The sequence below is a fragment of the Protopterus annectens genome, chromosome 2.part0 (genome assembly GCF_019279795.1).
Source record: "Protopterus annectens isolate FY-2018-M chromosome 2.part0, PAN1.0, whole genome shotgun sequence".
In the NCBI taxonomy this organism is placed as follows: Eukaryota; Metazoa; Chordata; order Ceratodontiformes; family Protopteridae; genus Protopterus; species Protopterus annectens.
Window position 1 is genome coordinate 92,741,104 of NC_056728.1, and position 21,479 is coordinate 92,762,582.

Consider the following 21,479-nt stretch of genomic DNA (forward strand, 5'->3'; position numbering starts at 1 on the left):
TTTTTACAGCTTGTTGAATCCGTATTAAAAATGTCTTGTTGGTGGTTACTTACTTCATTTGAGCCAGTTACCTCACCAATGCTAGTAAACGGATTGTTATTTCTCTGAAAAATATGCTCCAAAACGTTGTTGTTGACCAAAACGCCATGCTCACCAAGTTCTCCTTGATCGACCGAGCTTCCGCCTCCTTCAGAATGTACGCCATTGACAGAATGATGTAATCCGTTGTTTCCTTGGTGGAACCCCTTTGAATTACTACCATTAACAGTCTGCAAGCATGAATATTTCACCAAACTTTCTTTAATCACGCTGGTGATGATATTAATTAAATTTTCAGAACTATTGGTTATGGTATCAGAAACTGGATAAGTTGACAAGTTAAGTAGCGTGTCCTGTGAAGCATCCTCTGCAGCCATCCGAACAGTGCTTTAAAGACTCAGCACACATGAAAAAACTCTGAAAAACAGTATAACTACTTGAAACTTGAAAACCATGAAATAAAGGCAACTCTCTGCATGATGCAAGACACAGACACTTGTTTAATGCTTTCATCCACTTCAATTATGTGAACTTCCTCAGAAACAATTCAACTTACCCAACCATGTCCTTATAAAAAACATTAATTAATCAAATGACAATAATGATATCATGTAAAAGAAAACTTATATTAAATACACTAATTACATTAAACAATAAAAATAGTATAATAAATGTATCCTATTCTTATCTATACATTAAAAAACATTTAAGGTTAAAAGTTTCATTCAAACCTGGTGCTTGGTCTGCACCAATATAAATTTGCCAAAAAAACTCTTTACATTCCAACTTGTTGTGCAGACCAAGCACCAGGTTTGAATGAAACTATTAACCTTAAATGTTTTTTTAATGTATAAAATAGAATAGGATACATTTATTATACTATTTTATTGTTTAATGTAATCAGTGTATTTAATTCAAGTTTTTTTTACATGATGTCATTATTGTCATGTGACTAATTAATGTTTTCTAAGGACATGGTTGGTTAAGTTGAATTGTTTCTGAGGAAGTTCATGTAATTAAAGTGGATGAAAGTGCTAAATAAGTGTCCGTGTCTTGCATCATCCAGAGAGTTGCTTTTATTTTGTGGTTTTCAATATTGTCTTGTGTTTTTATTATTTATTGTTAAATATTTTTAAACCTCTCAACTGTGGCTGTTTTGTGTAGAGATAATTTAAGCTCTAAGAGTACATTGCATGTATATAGTGATACTGTACCAGGTCACTCGAAATAAGCTTTGCTGTTCAGTCACACTTACCATTTGGATAATAATACTGCACACTAATAATTGGACACCCTTTAATAAGGCCCCTTGAGTAGCTGATAAATATTAGCTGGGGAGTGGCAGTGATTTCTTCCGTATTGTCTGGGTAAAAGGGGCACAGCTGGAGAACCTGTGCCAGCCTTCCCCAGGAGTGTCTGTATGGTTGTATAAACTCTTATCTCAAAGTGAGTGTGTGTCAGCTACTTGGGCAGGGACATGAAACACTGGTTGGACAGAGAAGGTGCTGGATGTTTTAACTTGCCCTCTAGGCTGAGATCTGGACCCTATAGCTGTGCCAGTGGGGAGTCTTATTGGGGACCTGGAGAGAAAGGGAGAGACCAGCCCCAAACTGACTGTGATCTTTGTGTGCTCTTAAGGGAAATTGCACTTTACTGTGTGTGTATTTATTATCCTTTCCCTATATGGAAGCCCCTCACTGGTGTTAGTGGTGAGGATTGAGGCTCCTTGATTGCTGGGCCAGTGTACGGGTGTCTTACTCACACAGGCAAGTAAAAAGACCAAGACCAACATGAAGGACATCCCATTTGTTGGAGCTAGCAGCAGTATCCAGGCCCACAGCAAAAAACTATGTGGGTACCTACATAGTTGTATGTCCTTAGCAATACCTGACATCTGCACATCTGCACAGAGGACAGACAGAAAGTGGACAGTAAACATGTTATGCATTAGGATGAATGTCCTGAAGAATAGAAGTCTGAAACCGAAATGTAGGCCATTACTACATGACAGCAATCCTCAATGACATGGCCAATAAACATAGTATTCTACAGTTAATATAATATCATATTAATATCCAATATGGGATACATAAAAACATACAGTTGAAACACCAAGAGCAAGATAGTGTAGTACTTAGACTCCCAGCTCTCCATGCAGAGGTGCCTAATTGGAGTACTACAATAAGCAACCTAATCTTACATGGAAAAGCAGTGTCAGAAGTACTAATTTCATGATACAATGTGTGTGGAATCATATTCGTCCACCAGTGTACTGTAGCTGGTGTAACATGCGAGTGTGAGTGCATATAACATGTGATACTACTCATATATATAAAAATAATAAAAATAAAAAACATGTGATACTACCCATGTATACCCAAGTGTCCTGTACAGTATAGTCACAACCCTTGGTACTGTAATGAGAGCATATAAAAGCATGTTATGTACAGGAAATTAAATAAACCTATTACAGGATGTCATTACTCTGCTATTTTATGAGACTGGAATGTGAGCAATGGTTACCAGGGCTGAGGTATGCTTAGCAGGTATATATATTGCTTAAATGTGAATGATAACCAGTAGTTAGCTCTGCTAAGCATATTTGCGCACTGGTAAGCATAGGTAAGTGAAGAAGCCTACACAGTTTAAGGGCCTATTGGTTTAACCGTGCTTTAGCGCCGCTTCGAGGTGTGGAAACCCACACAAACCGGCTTACAGCTGCTTAAAAGTGCCTTAATCACTCTGTATCCAGCAGCCCTTTTTCTGGCCAGCAACAAAATAATCAGCCATGCTCAGTCTTGAACCCGGGATGCTATACACCATATTCACAGCAATTTAACACTAGGCCATCTTAACTGTGAGATGTTAGGATGTGTTTTACAACATATCATGCAGTACAGTCAGTTTACAATAGGAAAGACACACTGTGCAATGAGGAATATTTGTTATCTACAAATATATACATGAAAAATTTATTTGCATATATAGAGAGATAGATAGATATGTGTGGAAATACATATATATGTATAACAGTACATAGATATATTACCAAGAAATACTGATGTGTGTGTGTTTGTTTGTGTGTGTGTGTGTGTGTGTGTGTGTGTGTGTGTGTGTGTGTATTTATATATATATATATATATATATATATATATATATATATATATATATATATATATTTGTATACATGTCTCTAAATGCCCATACAAACATATGCTGCTGATAGACCACCCGTAACTGGGGCAGCATGGATAGTTGGATACAAATGGACCCATGACACTCAAATCTGCCCCCCAGTCCACATAATAACTGAACAGTATGCTGCTACAAAACCGCGATAGGCCATACACAATGGCCAGACATATACAGTGACCTCTTAGCAAAACAAATACAATGAGTGAAGATAGTAAACAAAAATACAAACAGCCAGTCCAGTAATTCACACAAGATCATTTTACTCTAATGTCTTTGCCAAAGCGTTCAAGGAGTAACACATTACAAGAAATACTTGCCTTAATTAGACGAAGCAATTGACACTTAAGTACATTTAAATATACAGCCTCCAATTACACTCCTCATTCAACCCCCGAGGGGATAAAGTATCACATTTAAAAACATACATTGATTCTGTATATAACAATTGTTCTTTTATGACTGTTTGACCAAACTGAGAAACAGACTTTTTCCAAAGCAGTACCTTGTAACCCACTACACTTAATAACATGTATATACACAACCTCCAATTACACTACTCATTCAACCTCCTAAGGGATAAAGAATCACATTTAAGAATTTAAACTGATTCTGTACATAACAAGTGTTCTTTCATAACTACTACCCCCATGGTGAGAATTATTGAAATGTACAGCTATAGAACTGTCTCCCTCCTCATCAGCAATATGTCCCACATAGTCTAACAAACTAGTTTTAAAACACTTGTTACTCTCCCCCACATAAAATATGTTACAAAGGCATCTAAGAGCTTTCTGCATACACCATCTTGAACAGAGTCCCACATGTTATCCACCCTCTCCCCTCAGCTAGAATGACAGAACAAAATAATGGCAGACCCTACCTATCGACCTCCTTCTGTATGGCATCTGTACTAAGCCTGACATAATTTGGGACAGAGGCCCAAAAACATGGCCATATGTGAAATATTGCTGTTATACACTGAGAAAATTGCCGGTGTTACAGGGTTTGTTGTAACATATCTTTTCTGAGGGATATAAAATCTGAAACACAGATGGATGTTGGTATGTACTGATTGCAATCACCAGAGTATGCTACTGATTTGCCAAGGACAACACCTGTCTGGGGAACAGACCAAACATAACAGGCAAACATCTGGCCATTATGCGGATAGCCCTAAAGTTGAGAGCTATGCAGACACAGAACTTCGTCAAACTAAAACCCATGCAGAAGTAGCATGTTCAGATAAACCCTGTTAAACAAGAAGTATTCAAAACATATAACAGCAATACTCACATTCTGCCCCTAAGTCTTGAATATTCACCATTTGGTTGGCTTGTCTCCACAGGTCTTATTCTAAGAGGTATTAGCTCACACACTTCCATGATCTCTTCCTCACAGGTAAGGGAAAAGGCCAACACCCACATGAAGTACTCAATTATAGGAGTGTGTTGTCATAACATTGGCTAGTGGAATAACTACACAGCTGCTCTGCATGCAGTCAGCAAGTGGGGAACATCAATTGGTGCTCAGGCCATCACATGGTCATGAGCATTACCTACAAAAGACAAGCTGCCATCTATTTAAACCACCTGTCATAAACAGTCCATCAGTGCAAAGCTGAAGTAGAGTGAAAAAAAAATAAAAAAGGATGTATCTGTGAAATATCCAGAAAAAAGGGTATGTGAAACAAGTAAGCATGTAATTGAATGCAGTAGGTGGTCTGTAATAATAGAAAATAAGGGTTTGAAAGCATATGGCTCAACAAGACTTGCTGTACTGATGTACTGCAGAACAGCACTGATGGCCAGAACATGTGGCTCTGTCTGTAGTGACTAGGCCAGCTGCTGGGATGTTGTATATATCCATATGTTACCTGTGCATATAACTATGATACACATTTTGTCTTGTAAATATAAGACAGCTATACAGAGTAAAGTACCACTGCAGGTGTGTGTGTTGAACTGCATGTTATATACTGAGCTCATACCATTCAACTGTCCACTGTTCTGCACACTGACCATATGTGTGTTTCATATTTGTAGTCATTTACCCATAGAGTTGTGTTATGTCAGTCTAATCCTTGCCAAATCTGTGAAGACTGACATTACAACATCCCCCTTCATTGTCCTCTGGCTTTTCTTATTTGGGATTGCCACAGTGGATCATGTTGTCATTTCTGCCTGTCCTCTGAATCTTGCTCCCTCACACCAACCACCTACATGTCCTCTCTCACCATATCCAGAAACCTTATCTGAGGCCTTCCTCTCTTCCTCTTACCTGGCAGCTACATCCTTACCATCCTTTTCACAATATACTCAGCACCCCTCCTAAGCACGTCCAAACTGATGTAATGCTGCCTCTCCAACACTGTCTCATATCCGTCCAACATGGCTTGAGCCTGTCATTTACACATTGCTAAACCTGTGCACCCGTGTCACATGCAGTGCAAATCATAACATCTGTAACTCTGTCATGTGCAGCTCTGACCCCTGTCTTTTTGTCAATGCCACTATCTCCAACCTATATAACATGGGTGGTCTCACTACCCTCTTGTAGACCTTACATATACATTTACTGGTACTTGTCTGTCACATATCACTCCTGACACTCTTCTCCACCCTCTCCATCCTGCCTGTACTCTCTTCTTCACCTGTCCTCCATAGTCCTCATTACTCTGAAATGTTGATCCCAAACATTTGAACACATCCACCTTTGCCAACTGTACTCCATGTATCCTCAACATTCCGCTATCCTCCCTCTCATTCACACACAGATATTCTGTCCTAGTGCTGCTGACCTTCATTCCTCTCCTCTCTAGAGCATATGTCCACCTGTACAAGGTCTCCAAAAGCTTTTCCCTACTCTCAATACAGATCACAATATCATCTGCTAACAACATAGTCAATGGGGACACCCGTATGATCTTGTCTGTCAACCTGTCCATCACCATTGCAAATCAGAAAGGGCTCACAGCTGATCCCTGATGTCATCCCACCTCCACCTTAAACACACCCATCAATCCCAATGCAGACATCAATGCTGTCATACCACCCTTGTACATATCCTGTACCACTCTTACATATATCTCTTCCACTCATGACATCATCATCCAATACCACAATTCCTGTCTAGGCACCCTGTCATATGCTTTCTGTAAGTCCAGGGAGACACAGAGCAACTCCTGACCTTTTCTGTATTCCAACAGTACAGTCTCAGAGCAAACATCACATCAGTAGTGCCCTTTCCAGGCATGACACCATACTGCTGACCAGTACTTCTCACCTCCCTACATAACCTAGCTTCCACTACTCTTACTCATAACTTCATGCTGTGACTGGTCAATGTTATCCCTCAGTAGTTATTACAGCACTGCACATCAATTTCATTCTTAACACCATACCCAAGCACTTTCTCACCACTCCTCATGCAATCTCACACCTCCCAAGATATCAGTAAACAGTCTGGCTAACACACCACTGCTATTTCCCCTAAACAACCCCATACTTCCACCGGTATGTAATGTGGATCAGCAGGCTTGCCAGTATTCATCCTCTTCATAGCTATCCTTCCATCCATAGGTTCATAGGTTCATAGGTTCATACTAGGCTATCTGCCCGAGGGCATTTACAAGCCTAGCCCATAGTTTTGTGGCTTACGCCACCCCTTTAGTATGGGGAACTATACCCATTATTTTGCTGTGCCTCTGTTGAGCAGTGACACTGAGGTAATCCCTGGGGTATATCTGCGATCTCCCATCCATTGGTCAAGATTTCTCTTGAACAAGGCCAGCGAGGTGCTCTGCCTCACATATACCGGGATTTTATTCCACAGCATAGGGAGTCTTTGGGTGATGAATCTATCCCTCCAGCACGTCCTATTAATAGCCGTGTCGAGGTTTAAGTCTCCGCCCTTGTGACTCTGACGGATCTAGATTTTTGAGGTGAAGCATATTCATCAAATCTGGGTTTGACATGGCCTTGTATGTTAGGCAAAGGTCACCTCTGAGCAAGCGGTGGCGACTGAATAGAGCTGGAGTTCTTTCAGTCGGGCAGCATAGGACAGATGTTTGAGACCCTTTATCCTTTTGGTGAGGAACTTTTGTGGCCTCTCCAGCTGCTGCAAGTGTCGGGTCAGATACATTCGAATGGGGCATTGTACTCAATCATTGGTCTGATGAGTGATGAGTATAGGGAGACTATGACCTCCCTTGATCTAGATGAGAATCCTTCATGATAAGGTGGGCAATGTAGAAGGTCTTCCTAACTACTTTAGCTACATGGGTGTCGAATGACAGACTACTATCAACCTGGGTCCCCAGGTCCCTGATAACTTCTTCTGTGCTCAGTGGATTGCCACCTATTTGGTAGCTAGGGGTAACCTTGTTTTTCGAAGGGTATGACTATGCATTTTTGGCATTTAACTTTAGGCCATGGCTCTGGCACCAGTTATCCATTTCTGTGAGACCCTTCTGAAGGATATCTGTGTCAGATGTGTTTTCTACTATGGCCCAGTTTGCAGTCATCTGCAAACTTTGTCAGCCATAACCCTCCTGTGTTTGCTTGTACTTGGAAAAGTAGATGCCAAACAAGAGTGGGCCCAGGACTGAGCCCTGTGGTACACCACTTGTGACAGGCTTTGAGTCTGACATGGCGCCAGCAACTCTGACCCTGTGGGTTCTGTCACTCAGCCAGTTTGCAACCCATCTTGTGATGTATGGGTTAACATTTAAGCTGATGAGTTTTCAATGATACCCGAGTGGGGTATTGTATCAAGGCCTTCGCCAGATCGAGGTAGGCTGTATGGACTGCCTTTCCTCATCAATGGCTTTGGTGACTGTTTGAAAAAGTCAACCAAGTTTAGAAGGCATGATCTGCCTTTGACAAAGCCAAACTGGGATGGATCCAAAGTCTGCAAATTCCTATGTCTTTATTTATGAGGTCCATTATGATCCTCTCCATGGCTTTGCAGATAAGGCTTGTCAAGCTAATGGGCGGTAATTTCCAGGGTCGGTGGAGGCACCGCCTTTGTGAAGTGGGACCACAGTTGCAGTGCGCCACTCCTGGAATGCGTATCCAGAGGTAAGACTATGATTAAACAGCTGTCCTAGCTGTGGGTTTAATTCCTCGTTGAGTTCGTGGAGCACACAGCCGGGGACACCATCAGGTCCCATGGATGCTGTGTTTTTTGCTTTGGAGAGAGCAGTTCTCACTTGGGCCTTGGAGATGTTTGGGGGGCTGCAATCGCTTGGTATAGATATCTCTCCTTTTGCGGGGGGGGGAGAAGTTTGCACTGAACCTGTCAGCCAGTATGTTGGCAATGTCTGTAGGATCAGTAATCTTCACATCATTTTGAACTAGTTCTGAGCATATCTGGGAGTTTCCTCCCAGGTTTCTAACATAGCTAAAGAAGGCCTTATAATTGTCTTTTGAGTCTTTAGCTATTTTTCTCTCAAAATTTGCTTTGGATGATTTTATGAGAGCTCTTAGTTTTTACTTATAGTGATCAAGGGTGTCTTACCTTTTAAGGATTTTGCTCTATCTTGTAGTAGCTTCCTCCTTTTGTTGTAGAGTTTGTTTATGGCTGGGGTCCACCAGACTGGACGCTTGCCTTTGGTACAAAGAGTCTTTGTTTTGCTTGGGATTGCCTTATCCATGCAGTCCTGCAGGTGCTGGTAGAAGGCATTTGTAAATGATTCAGCGGCTTGAGTACTGTTTTCTGCCGGTTCGGGGCCTTAAAGGAGACCACACTAGTCTTTAGAAGTGTGAAGTCGGCTAGAAGTTCTTTACTGTGGTCTTTTTATTTCAGGTGGGGTGGGATGAGGACCTCCAGCGAGATTAGTTTGTGATCTGATCTCACCAGTGAGGGGTATACTTCGGTGTTGAACATTGTGCTCCCATGTTCGTGATGATGAGATCAAGTATGTTTTCTCCTCTTGTGGGGATGGTGACTAGTTGTTCCATGGCATTTGAGTTTATGAATTCCAGGAACTTTTGGGCTAGGGTGTTTGGGCTTGAGTAGTGTTCCCAGTCTATATTAGGGTAATTGAAGTCACCTAGTATGATAGTGTTTGGTGATACATTTATCCCCTCTAGTGTTTTCAGGAAGGCCATGTGAGGTTCCTGAGTTTGTGAGGGTGGCCTGTAACATGCTACAATTTGTAGAGCAGTCTTGCCTATGGTTAATTGCACCTGGATGGTCTCCGATGCATCGTGCGTTGCCACCAGTCTTGAGGTGTGGGTGTCTTTGATGAATATGGATACCCCACCTCCTTTCTTGGTATTGTCCGGATTTTGGGGCCGGAATGCATGATAAGAGGTAAAACCTGATAGTGCTGGGGTGCTCTCAGGAGCCTTGAACCAGGTTTCGGTCACTGCACAGACATCGATGTTCTCCATACTGAGAAGGGCCTCGAGTGCGTGCATTTTGAGATTTAGACTTCTGGCATTGAGCAGCATCACCCTTAGTTTTTTCCTTTTTGTGTTCTAGGGTGGTAGGTTTAGAATTTGAGCCTTGCCTAAAAAGGCACTATGGGGTGGCAAGAGCCTTTGCCAATATCCGGAATCCCAGGGTGACAGGTGCAAGCCGTCCCTTGAAGCAGCATGGCTTGTCCAGCATGTCATCCCAGGCAGACAGACATTGGATCCCCTTTGAATGACACCAGAGTTTAAGCCAATTGTTAAAGCTGATCATCTTATCTCTGTATTGTGGCATCATTCTTGGTGAAGGTAGGATACTGCTCAAGGTCAGGGTCATACCTGCCTGGGCTACATAATCAGAGAGCTCCTCAATGTCTCTTTTCATGTAGTCCAGGAGTGCGTCTCAGGTCGTTTACACCAGCGTGGACAATGACTGAGTCGTATTTGTACCTGCTGTTGAGAGACCTGAGTGCTTGCGTTATGTGGCGGATTCTAGCGCCCGACAGGCAGCTTACTGTGACCTTCTCCTTACTCAGTCTGGTGGCGGGACGTCAGTGTGTCTGACTATGGAGTCACCAATGACTAGTGTGTCTGGCATTGTGTTTGGCCTTAAGGGCTGTGACTGTTTGACACTCTGACTGTGAGGTCTATGTGTTGCAGGTGTTGTGTTCTGAGGTGGTGGTTGTTTGGGTGTCTGCTTTGGTGGCGTCTGCTGTTTTGGTAGATTTTGATCAGAGCCCAGTATGTCTTTGTGTGTTTATGTGTATGATTTGAGGTTGTGATGGTACTATGTGAGACTGGGTCTATAGTGTGTGTGGTAACCTTCTCCTCCTGACTGGTCTTGCCAGTCCTATGTTGAGAGAGCTCAGCCTCCAGTTTGGCCGTATAGTTGCATCTCTCGCATGTATTTGTGTTTTGTGGGAGGAGGAGAGGGTTGTCTGTGTACATGAGGCAATTGTAACATTGCCTCAATATTCCCAGGTTCACCAGCTGAACACCTTGTTAAGCCATTGGACTTCCTGATTCAACATACCCACATCATCCAACCTTTTCTGTTTCATTCTCTTCATTCATCAGCCTCTCAAAGTATACTGTCCATGTGCTCAACACACTCTCCTCGCTTGTGAGTACATGTACCTCATCATCCTTTATCACCCTTATCTTCTGCACATCTTTCCTAGCTCAGTGCATCTCTCCAGCCAATCGGTACAATTCTGTTCATCCCTCCTTAGTGTCCAACCTGTCATTGAACTCTTTATATGCCCATCCTCAGCCTTTGCCACCTCTCTCTTTTACATGCACATCATCTTCTCACACTCCAGCCTACTTTCCTCATCTCTCTGCCAATCCCACTCCTTCTTCCCCAACCTCTGTCTCTTTATACTGTCTAGTACTTCCTCAGTCCACCAACAGGTGTCCTTGTCCTGCTTCCTCCATCCACATGTCACAACAAACACCCATCTAGCTGTCTCCCTTACCAGCTCTGCTGTACTTAACCAGATATTTGTTAGATTTCACTGCCACCCAGTCAACTCTTCTCTGAACGCCACCTCACAAGCACACTTTTCCAATTCACACCATTTGATCCTTGGTGCTGCCCCCACACTCCTCCTCATCTCAATCACCAACATCATTTCACAAATCAACATTCTCTGCTGCCAAAATACACTTTCCCCTGTCACCACTTTACAGTCTCCAATTTCCTTCAAACTGGCCCTCCTACATTTGATATATTCCACCTGTGTACATCTTACTCCACTCTTGTATGTCCCCCTATGCTCCTCTTTCATGTTATAGTGCGTATTCACCACAGCCATGTCCACCCTTTTTGCAAAATCCACTACCATCTCACCATCTCCACTGCTTTTAACACCATGCATATCCATTAGTTCCTCATCCTCTCTGTTCCCTTCACCAACATGCCCATTAACATCTGCTGCAATGACCAGTCTGTCACCCTTGGATATAGTCATCACCACATCATACAACTGATGTCACATTTCTCTTTCTCATCCATCACACAACCAACTTGCATAGCATATGCACTAACAACAGTCATCATTACACAATCAGCTTACAGCTTCAGAAACATCATTCTATTAGTCACTTATGTCATCCTCCAAAAAACTGTTGGCATGCTGTTCCTTCAGCAGAAGCCCTATCCCCTTCCACCTCCAGTCCACACCTTGCTAGCACAATTGTGACCTACCTACCATACACCAAGCCATAATCCCCTTCCATGTGGTCTCTTGCACACACACAATATATCAACCATACCCTGGCAATCCTATCAGCTAATCTGGTACCTATACCACTCATAATGCCAACATTAACAATTCGTACCCTCAATACCACCCTCCTAGCCTTTCCCCTCTCTTCCTGCCATATGACTGTTGCACATCCCCCAGAGGATGCCTGTCAGTGCAAAGGCTACTGTCCTATTGAATGACTCAAGAATGTTACAGCAATATTGAGACACTGTCACTGATTTTGTCCCATTGCACTCATATATGCATAGCATCCTACAGATGTCCTGCTGTAACAGGTTGAGTGGGATGACTGCACAGCAAGAGTATGAATTTAGTGTGCCATACTGACATAGAACAGACATGTGTGTGAGGTATTAGCTATGCACATGTCAGTATGAATAGGTATACGTGTCCACCTCATGAATGCAGACATGTGATGCAAAATGTCAGTTAAAAAAGCTGTACGTGTTGTACACATGTATAATCTTAGTTACTGGGCACCCAAATGAGTGACAATTCTACAACTACTGGTCGTTGCATTGCACTGACACAGCCATGGTTAGTACAATAAGCATGATTACCATTACTAAACTGGAGTGGTGTCCAACTGTGTTATGACTTTGTGACCATGCCCACTACAAACAACTGATTGAACACATATATGGCTGTATGTACTCAGCAATACCTCACTTGTCATACCTGTCTCCACCAACGTAGAGTAATCCCATTTGCTGGACAGTAGCATTACACAAACCACAAAAGGGATCTCTATAGTGGCTGTGCAGGGCAATGCAGGGGCAGGAACCAACCTGGCATCAAGTCAGCCATTGTCTGAACAAGCACAAAGGTTTCCAGGTGGATTACTGTAAGGGCAACTATGAGTACAAATTGGAGACATCCACCAGGAACAATCACAAGGCCATCTTCCCATATGTCTGCAATCTCGGAGGCAACAGACCGACCCAGCCTGTAATGCTGGCCAATCAGATAACATACACATACAACATAGATACAGGCAACCTGATGCAGACACGGTTAGACATCCCCCCTTGCTCAGCATCACTATAGGTGGATATGTACTGCACCCACACCCGTCCCCTCATCACCAGTGACCAGGTACATATTGCCTCCTGAAAGGCAACAAATGTAGGCATCCATGGGATGTCATATCATCCCTGTCTGCATCCTACATGAAGTCAGGCATGTGCTCTCAGCTGCATTACAAACTGCAGTCACACCAAGCCGCAGCATCATCATCATCTGCATGGAAGATGGCTAATGGCATCCATTTACACAGACCTGAATGAGGAAATGACAGATTATGCAAATAACTTGTCCTCACTGCAGGCAATATGACTCATCAGGACCAGGAGTGCAATGCAAGCTGATTCTGTGCTGATAGATTACAGGGGTATGGTTTGGTTGTGAGTGGTGGCTACTGGTATGGTTGTGAGTGTTGGCTACTGGTATTGAAGGTACATATGCAGGTATTGGACATACTGTTGCCAAATGTATGGAGTCCTATGATGTTCTTCCCTGTTAGTGTCTAGCAGGTGCAATGCCACATCACTGGTGGAAGACCTTTTCACCAGAGGAATGCAACCTGATAATGGAAGTCATAATACAGAACCACATAGTACTGTTGGGCTGAAGCCAGCAACATCTGCAGGGGAGGACCCTATCCACAGGGTAAATTAGGTTGGCCTGCATGCACATACATATAAGCAGGTGCGGCATCATGCCACCAACCTCATATGCCATGCCTGGCAAACTGCTGCTGCCATGGCCAGGGAACCCACAACCACATGTGGGAGCCCAGCCATGCAGCCCCCACTGACACCAAATGAGGAGCTCCTTGCCAAGCTTGGGCCACCCATCACAGTACAACACCAGGGTACAAAGCCCCACTTGGTGGAGGTGGGTGGCATCCACACAATGGACAAGGAGAGTGCAGGTAAGGTCCCAGTGGGGATTACTAGACTACTGTATGAGACATATTTCTATATTTCTATCTGTACAGTATCTACATGCATGTGCCAGGTCAGATTGCAATTGTGGATGGGGATTTTTAATGCACAGAAGTGCAAATCTATGGTGAAGGACAACAAATTGTGTAGTATTGGGTGTTGTACTGTAAATGTGCAGACATGCTGCATCCATCCTTTACCAAGGGCACATGTGAGTCTGCTGACAATTCCTCTCTCTCACAACTACATAGGTCACTCTGGTCTGCATATGGGACAGCAGCCTGAAGCTGGTGAATATGGAATTGTTCAGTTGTGCAATACCCCAGGCATGTGAAGGGCATGCAAGTTACAATGCACACAACTATGGCTAATAGCCATATTGCTTTATGTGCATGTTAACTTGTGGTGGAGTTAATTGTTTTGCATCACAGTGGTCACCACAGGGTCCTATCCGAAGAGAATGTAACATTCCTGTAGCATACCTCACAACCTGTCAGTGCAAGATGTCTGGACAGACACCGGCAAAATGTGTTGGACAAGCTGACAATGGTAGGGAAATGTGTGAAACATTGCTGCTATACAGTGGATATAAAATGTATACACACACCTGTTAAGATGCCATTTGTTTCTGATATATACTGATTGAGATAACAGTATGTCAGTCCACACCTTTCCCAACCTTTAATGTGACCCATGACATGAACAAGTCACTTGTAAAACCAAGCATCTAGACTCACGTATTGAACCTACAAGCCTGGACAAGTGTGAGGGTAGCAGATGCTGTATCAGTATGCTGTTTCAGTCACGTATGATACCTGATGTTGCCATATGTGTCAGTACACTCACTGTGGCCTATTTGGCAACTATATCACATACATGGTCATCGTTAAGGCAGCCAGAGCACAAATAGGTTCCAAACATGTGGATGCTCCAGACACATCTGTGCAGAGGACTGGTATTGCCTGTACTATGGTTTCACATGCTGCATGTGAGGCACATGTCATTACCACACTACATAAAGTAATGGCATCAGGAAGTGGTCACCTGCCATGTATGGTACACACATCAAAATTGTATCAGCCATACAAGATATCACACACACACACACACACACACACACACACACACACACACACACACACACACGTATTGAGATTAGAACTCCTACCTAATTATTTATGTCTACTATAGTGTTATGCAGTTATCAGATGTGCCACAGAGCTTACATGACTTGTAAGGTGAATGACATCAACAGGTTTACTAAATTAGGATGAGTGTGGTGATAAACAACTCAAAATGGTATAACCTCCACAGTACATGATTCTCACACAAACAGGTGTCAGTATTGAGATTAGAACTTCTGCCTATCTAGTTATTTGTATTATGGTATTACGCAGTAGTTAGCAGATGTGCCATGCAGCTTACACTATTTTACCTTGTCCAAAGGTACTTCTAAGGTGAATGACAACAACAGCACTAGTAAAGTAGGATGGGTGAAGTGTAATGGGTGGTACACAAATCAAAATGGTATAAGCCACACAGTATCTGATTCACACAGGCACACACACACACACACACACACACACACACACACACACACACACACACACACACACGTACAGAGTTGCCAGTATTAGGATCAGAACTCCTGTATATCTAGTTATTTCTACTAAAGTGTTACGCAGTTATCAGATGCACCACAGAGCTTACAAAATTTAACCTAGTCCAAAGGTACTTCTAAGGTGAATGACATCAACAGGACTACTAAATTGGGGTGAGGGTAAGTGTAAAGGGTGGTACACAAAGCCAAAAATGATAACCCACACAGTACATGATACACACACACACACACACACACACACACACACACACACACACACACACACACACACACGTATACACACGCATACACACACACACACACACACACACACACACACACACACACACACACACACACACACACACACACACACACACACACACACACACACACACACACACACACACAAACACACACAGTTTCCAGTATTGGTATTTGAACTCCTGCCTATCTTGTTATGTCTACTATAGTGATATACAGTTAACAGATGCCCAATGGACCTTATACAATATCAGCTAGCTCACAGGTACTTCTAAGGTGAATGACATCAACAGGACTATTAAATTGGAGTGAGGGGACGTGTAAAGGGTGGTACACAAGTCAAAATGGTATAACCTACACAATGCATCATTCTCACACACACACTTGGCAGTATTGATATTAGAACCCCTGCCTATCCAGTTATTTGTACTATAGTGTTACACAGTTACTGCACATGCTACAGAGCTTACTGGACTTACAACTAGCACAAGGTGCTGATAACTGCCGAGGTAAAGTATTACAGGTGGCAGGAAGTCTGCCTTCAGTTTCTCCCATACATCTTGTTAGTTCTTTCTGTCTTGCACTTCAAATAGCATTATAGCTTTGCACTTCAACAGGTTATTGTATCAATACAATAGGTCTTCAACACCATTCCCCATTCTGATATTATAGTCAAGCTCACCAGCCTGAACATAAACCCCTACATCACAAGATGGGTTGCCAACAGGCTCACAGACAGAACCCACATGGTAAGAGTTGCGGGAGCTAGGTCTAACTCTAAAGCAGTGGCGTTCCCCAGGGCTCAGCCCTAGGACCCCTCCTGTTTGGCATATACTTCTCAGAGGTACAGGCAAGCACAGGAGGACTATGGCTGACCACGTTCGCAGACGACTGCAAACTAGGGGCTATAACTGACTCTCCAGCTGATGCAGACATCATCCAAAAAGGTCTCACTGAGACAGATACCTGGTGTCAAAACCTTTGCCTCAAGCTAAATGCCAAAAAGTGCATAGTCATCCCCTTTGGAAAAATCAAAGTGCCCACAAATTACCACATAGGTGGTAGACCCCTAAATACAGAAGATGAAATAAGGGATTTGGGTACCCAAGTAGATAGTAATCTCTCCTTTGATAATCACATTGCCAAAGTGGTTAGAAAATCCTTCTATGTGGCCCACCTAATCACAAAAGGGTTTGCATCCAGATCAAAAGAGGTAATTGTGTCCCTCTATGCATCACTCATCAGACCCATCATAGAGTACAATTCCCCATTTGGGATGTACGTTACACCAGCAAAAGCTGGAAAGACCACAGAAGTACCTCACCAAGAGGATCACTGGCCTCAGACAGATGCCCTGTGCAGCTCAACTGAAGAAACTCCAGCTGTACTCGGTTGCATACCGCCTACTCAGAGGTGATCTCTGGCTGACATACAAGGCCATGTCCAACCCAGAATTGATGGACATGCTCCACCTAAAGAAAACCATATCCCCTCAAGCCACACACTCTAGGGATCTAAACCTCACCACAACAATAAATAGGATGTGCTGGTGGGATAGATTCCTGTTCCAGAGACTTCCCATGCTCTGGAACAAGATTCTAATGTACATTAGGCAGAGCTCCTCACTGAGTCTCTTCAAGAGAAACCTTGATGAGTGGATGAGAAACAGGAAGTTTACCCCAGGGATCACTTCAGTGGCTCTGCTGGACAGAGGCACAGGGAACTAATCTAAGGGGGCGGTGAAAGCCAACACATTCCAGCTAGGCTTATGAATGCCTCTGGTCAGATAGCCTAGTACCTACCTATGAACCTATAATAAGTGTATCACACCTGGGAGCCATCAGCAGTACTCATTCATCATGGAATTAGCCTCAGTACTTACTACTTATGATCACCCCTCCTGGCATGATTGAAGTGCAGTTTTCTGTGCTTTCACCCATTAACCTGGTGCCTTGTCCATTCTGAGGCACTGATGCATCTGCCTCATGTACACAGACAACACTCTCCTTTAAACTCCAAACACTCAGACCAGTGAGAGTTACCCCTATATCACCAAATGTGGAAATATGCAGTCTCCAGCAAAGACTGGACTAGCTGGTCAAGAGGATAAGATCAACACCTGCACCACACCATGTGAACCACATAGCTCACCACAACATCCACTATGACAGCCATGACATACACTGAAAAGCCACACACCCACCTTCCCACAGGCACTCAATGAACATTTACACAAACAGCACAGACTAGCAAGATAGACACTTAGTCAGACACCATGACATTGCACATGCCAAAGGACACATATGTCACCTACACAGTGTGCCTCTCAACATAAACTCCTAAGGCTGACCACCTTGAACAATACAGTGATCATGGGTGACAGTACTGCAGCTCACAGATGTCCCACTCACTATGCTGATTATGGAGGAGGTAACAGCCAACTGTCTATCACGTGCTAGCATCCAACACATGACACACCCAGTGAGGCCACTCCATAACAGCTACAAGTATCACTCTGTCATCATCCATTTGGGGGTGAATGACCTGAGACACACCTCCCTGGGCTACATGGCAAGAGACATGGTTGAACACTCAGATTATGTGGTCCACACAGGTGTGACAGTAGCCCAGAGCAGGATACTGCCATCACCAAAACTGATTCTGTAGTACTATCAATAGATAATTGACTGCAACATTGGCTTAAGTGTTGTGTGTCATTCTCAGGGGATCCAGTATCTCTCTGCTTGGGATAACATGATTGACAGACCTCAATGCCTTGCCAGAGATGTCCTAAATCTGTCAGCCCCAGGTTTCCAGGTACAGGGTAAGTGTCCACCCCTATAGTGCCTTATTAGGCAGTGTTCCAAATCAAATTACCACCGTAACAGTTAGACATATATACAATGTGAGGGTCATGCTGCTCAACAGTAGACATTTAACTTTCAAGATACAGTCACTCAAAGCACTACTCAGAGTGGAGGACATTGACATTTGTGCTGTAACAGAGAGGTGGTTCACAGTAGCAGACAACAGCCCTGCACTAACAGGGTATGACACATTCCACAGCTGTCAGTGCCAAAACATGGACCACACCTCCACAGGTGGTATCTCCATATTCATAATGGATATGCACACCTCCAGACTAGTATCCCAGCATAATGCATCGGAGGTACTGCCAGCAAAACTGACTTTGAGGAATAGTGCAATCCACACTATAGCCTGCTACTGGTCCCCAGTTATGTCCCTAGACTGTCAATGCACATTCCTCAACACCCTGGCATCTATGAAGGTCCTACCCAACAGTGACATAGTAGGAAACTTCAACTACTCTTCCATCACCTGAGTAAAGTACTCAAGCAAAAGTACACTGGCACAACGCTTCATGGAATTCATCAGTTCCAGTGGCCTGGACCGGCTCATACTGACCCCCAGTAGATGATGTAACAACCTTCACCTGTGTTGATTACTTACATATGGGACTGTTGCTTGACCACAGTTGTCAATTCCTACCCGGTCAGATCCAAACATTATGTAATTAACATGGAGTGCAACATTTCACCCACAACCCCCAAAAAGGTAACCACCTTGCAAAACCTCTCCAATGCTGACACTGCAGTCATAAAAACAGGGGTGGATGGCTTCACTGCACCAGTACCAATTGGAAATAGCTGCATGACTGTCACATCATACACATATGCACTGCACAAACATGTACATGGATGCATGGTACTAGCCATAGCCAACAGGACACAGACACTGTCCTCAAAACACTGGATACCAATGTGATGGTCCCCTGCCATTACTAAAGTGTACAACAGAAGGAGGACTCTACTGCAGAAAAACATGATGTCCCCAAGACTGGTGAACTCCTTATTAGCCTCAAACACAACTTGGAATCCCTCATGGAATCACCTACAGGTAGCTATGAAGGCAGAATTGCAGCAGACACTGACGACAATCATCAAAGCCTTTGACAGTTATGTCAACAACCTCCACAACAATAACCACAAGTGCTTTGAGTCACTGCACAATGCTAATTCCTATCCAGAGACAACAGATATTGGCCACAGTCTTGCCAACACATTCAGTGCCAGCTTTATCTCTCCCCCTGCAAGGGAACACTCATCACAATGACAGATGAATGCCAGGCACCCAGCATTACTGCAGGCCAGGTTAGACCTGCATTGTTCACAGGCAAGGATACAGCTTCCATGGGACCCCAACATATCCATTGCTGTGTTCTACATGACATACAAAGAGACCTGGCACCACATCTGTGTGCTCTGGTCAGTCATAGGTTCACCTCAGGGTTTGTATTTCCAAAATGTCCCACTGCTACAGTCATTCTTCTCCATAAAGGGTTAGCATCTACAGAACCTAGGGATTATTGGGCCCTTAATCTGACAAGTCTACTATGTACTGGTATGGGTGCATCATCAGGGACCTGATTGACCAAGATATGGGTGATCTCCTAACTCTGGACCCCACACAGTTTGTCTTTGTGAATGGCAGATCATGCCTGCTCAACTTGGTTGACCTCTTTCAGTGAATCACCAGAGCTGTGTATGACATTAAGGCAGTGCATACAGCCTACCTCAATCTGGCCAAAGCTTCTGATACCATTCCTCAGTCAGAGATTATTGATAATCCCAACAAACTAGGCATCAACCCCTATATCAGTGGGTAGTTTGCAAATTGGTTCACAGAACACACAGTGTGACAGTGGCGAACTCCAAGTCAGACTGGCAAGCAGTCATGAGTGGAGTCCCACAGGGATCAGTACTGGATAGTGTCCTGTCCAGCATCTACTTCTCAGGAGTGCAGCCCAACACAGAAGAACTCTGGCTGACCAAGTTCACAGAGGACTGCAAGCTGGGAGCTATCATGAACTCCACAAGTGATGCAGACATCCTACAGAAAGGCCTCACTGAGACCATTGAGTGGTGTGGAAACCATGGCCAGAAGCTTAACACCACAAAATGCATCATTATCCCCTTTGGTAAAACACTCAGTTCCCAGTAAGTTCCACATCAACAGGAGCCCAGTGAAAACTGTAGGCATTGTAAGAGATTTGGGGACACAGTTTGACAGTGACTTCTCCTTCAAGCACCACATTGCCACTGTGGTCAGAAGTTCTTCTATATGGCACATTGCATTATCAAGGGTTTTGCATCCAGAAAGACAGACATAATGATCTCCATCTACTATTCCCTCATTAGACCACTCCCCAAGTATTATGGCCCATTTGCCATGTACTTCACTAGGCACCTGCTACAGCTGGAGAAACTACAGAAGCACCTCACAAAGGTGTTCCTAGGCATTAAACACACATCCTACACAGATAGACTCAGAAGACCCAAGCTATTCTCTGTGTCATATCACCTAATTAGCAGCTATCTGTGCTTGACTTACAAAGCCATGTCTGACCCATCTGGTTTAGAAATGTGACATTTAAATCCATCCACACCACACACTGTAGAGACTTCTACCTCCATACCACAACCACCGCAACTTGCTGGTGGGACAGGTCCCTCACCAATAGACTGCACATGCCTTGGAATACACTTCCCATACATGTCATGCAGAACACCTAGCTGACACTGTTCCACAAAAATCTTGATGAGTGTATGGGTAATAAACAGTTCAACCCAAGGATCACTGTAGTGGCTATACTTGATACAGGCACTGGAATGTAACATCAGGTGGCAGAATGGCAGGGCCCTTCTATGTGCTACGATTGTTAAGGCTC

The 21,479-nt window shown here is 43.6% G+C and overlaps 1 protein-coding gene across 1 annotated transcript in view; it reads right to left on the reverse strand.

The window, feature by feature from the left end:
• Positions 1–3,791: 3,791 nt before the first annotated feature.
• The window catches only part of TRPM8 (transient receptor potential cation channel subfamily M member 8), an 820,991-nt gene continuing 803,303 nt past the window's right edge, over positions 3,792–21,479 (reverse strand). The window contains 1 exon segment of the mRNA XM_044060289.1: positions 3,792–3,803. Within this exon segment, the coding sequence (XP_043916224.1) occupies positions 3,792–3,803 (12 nt within the window).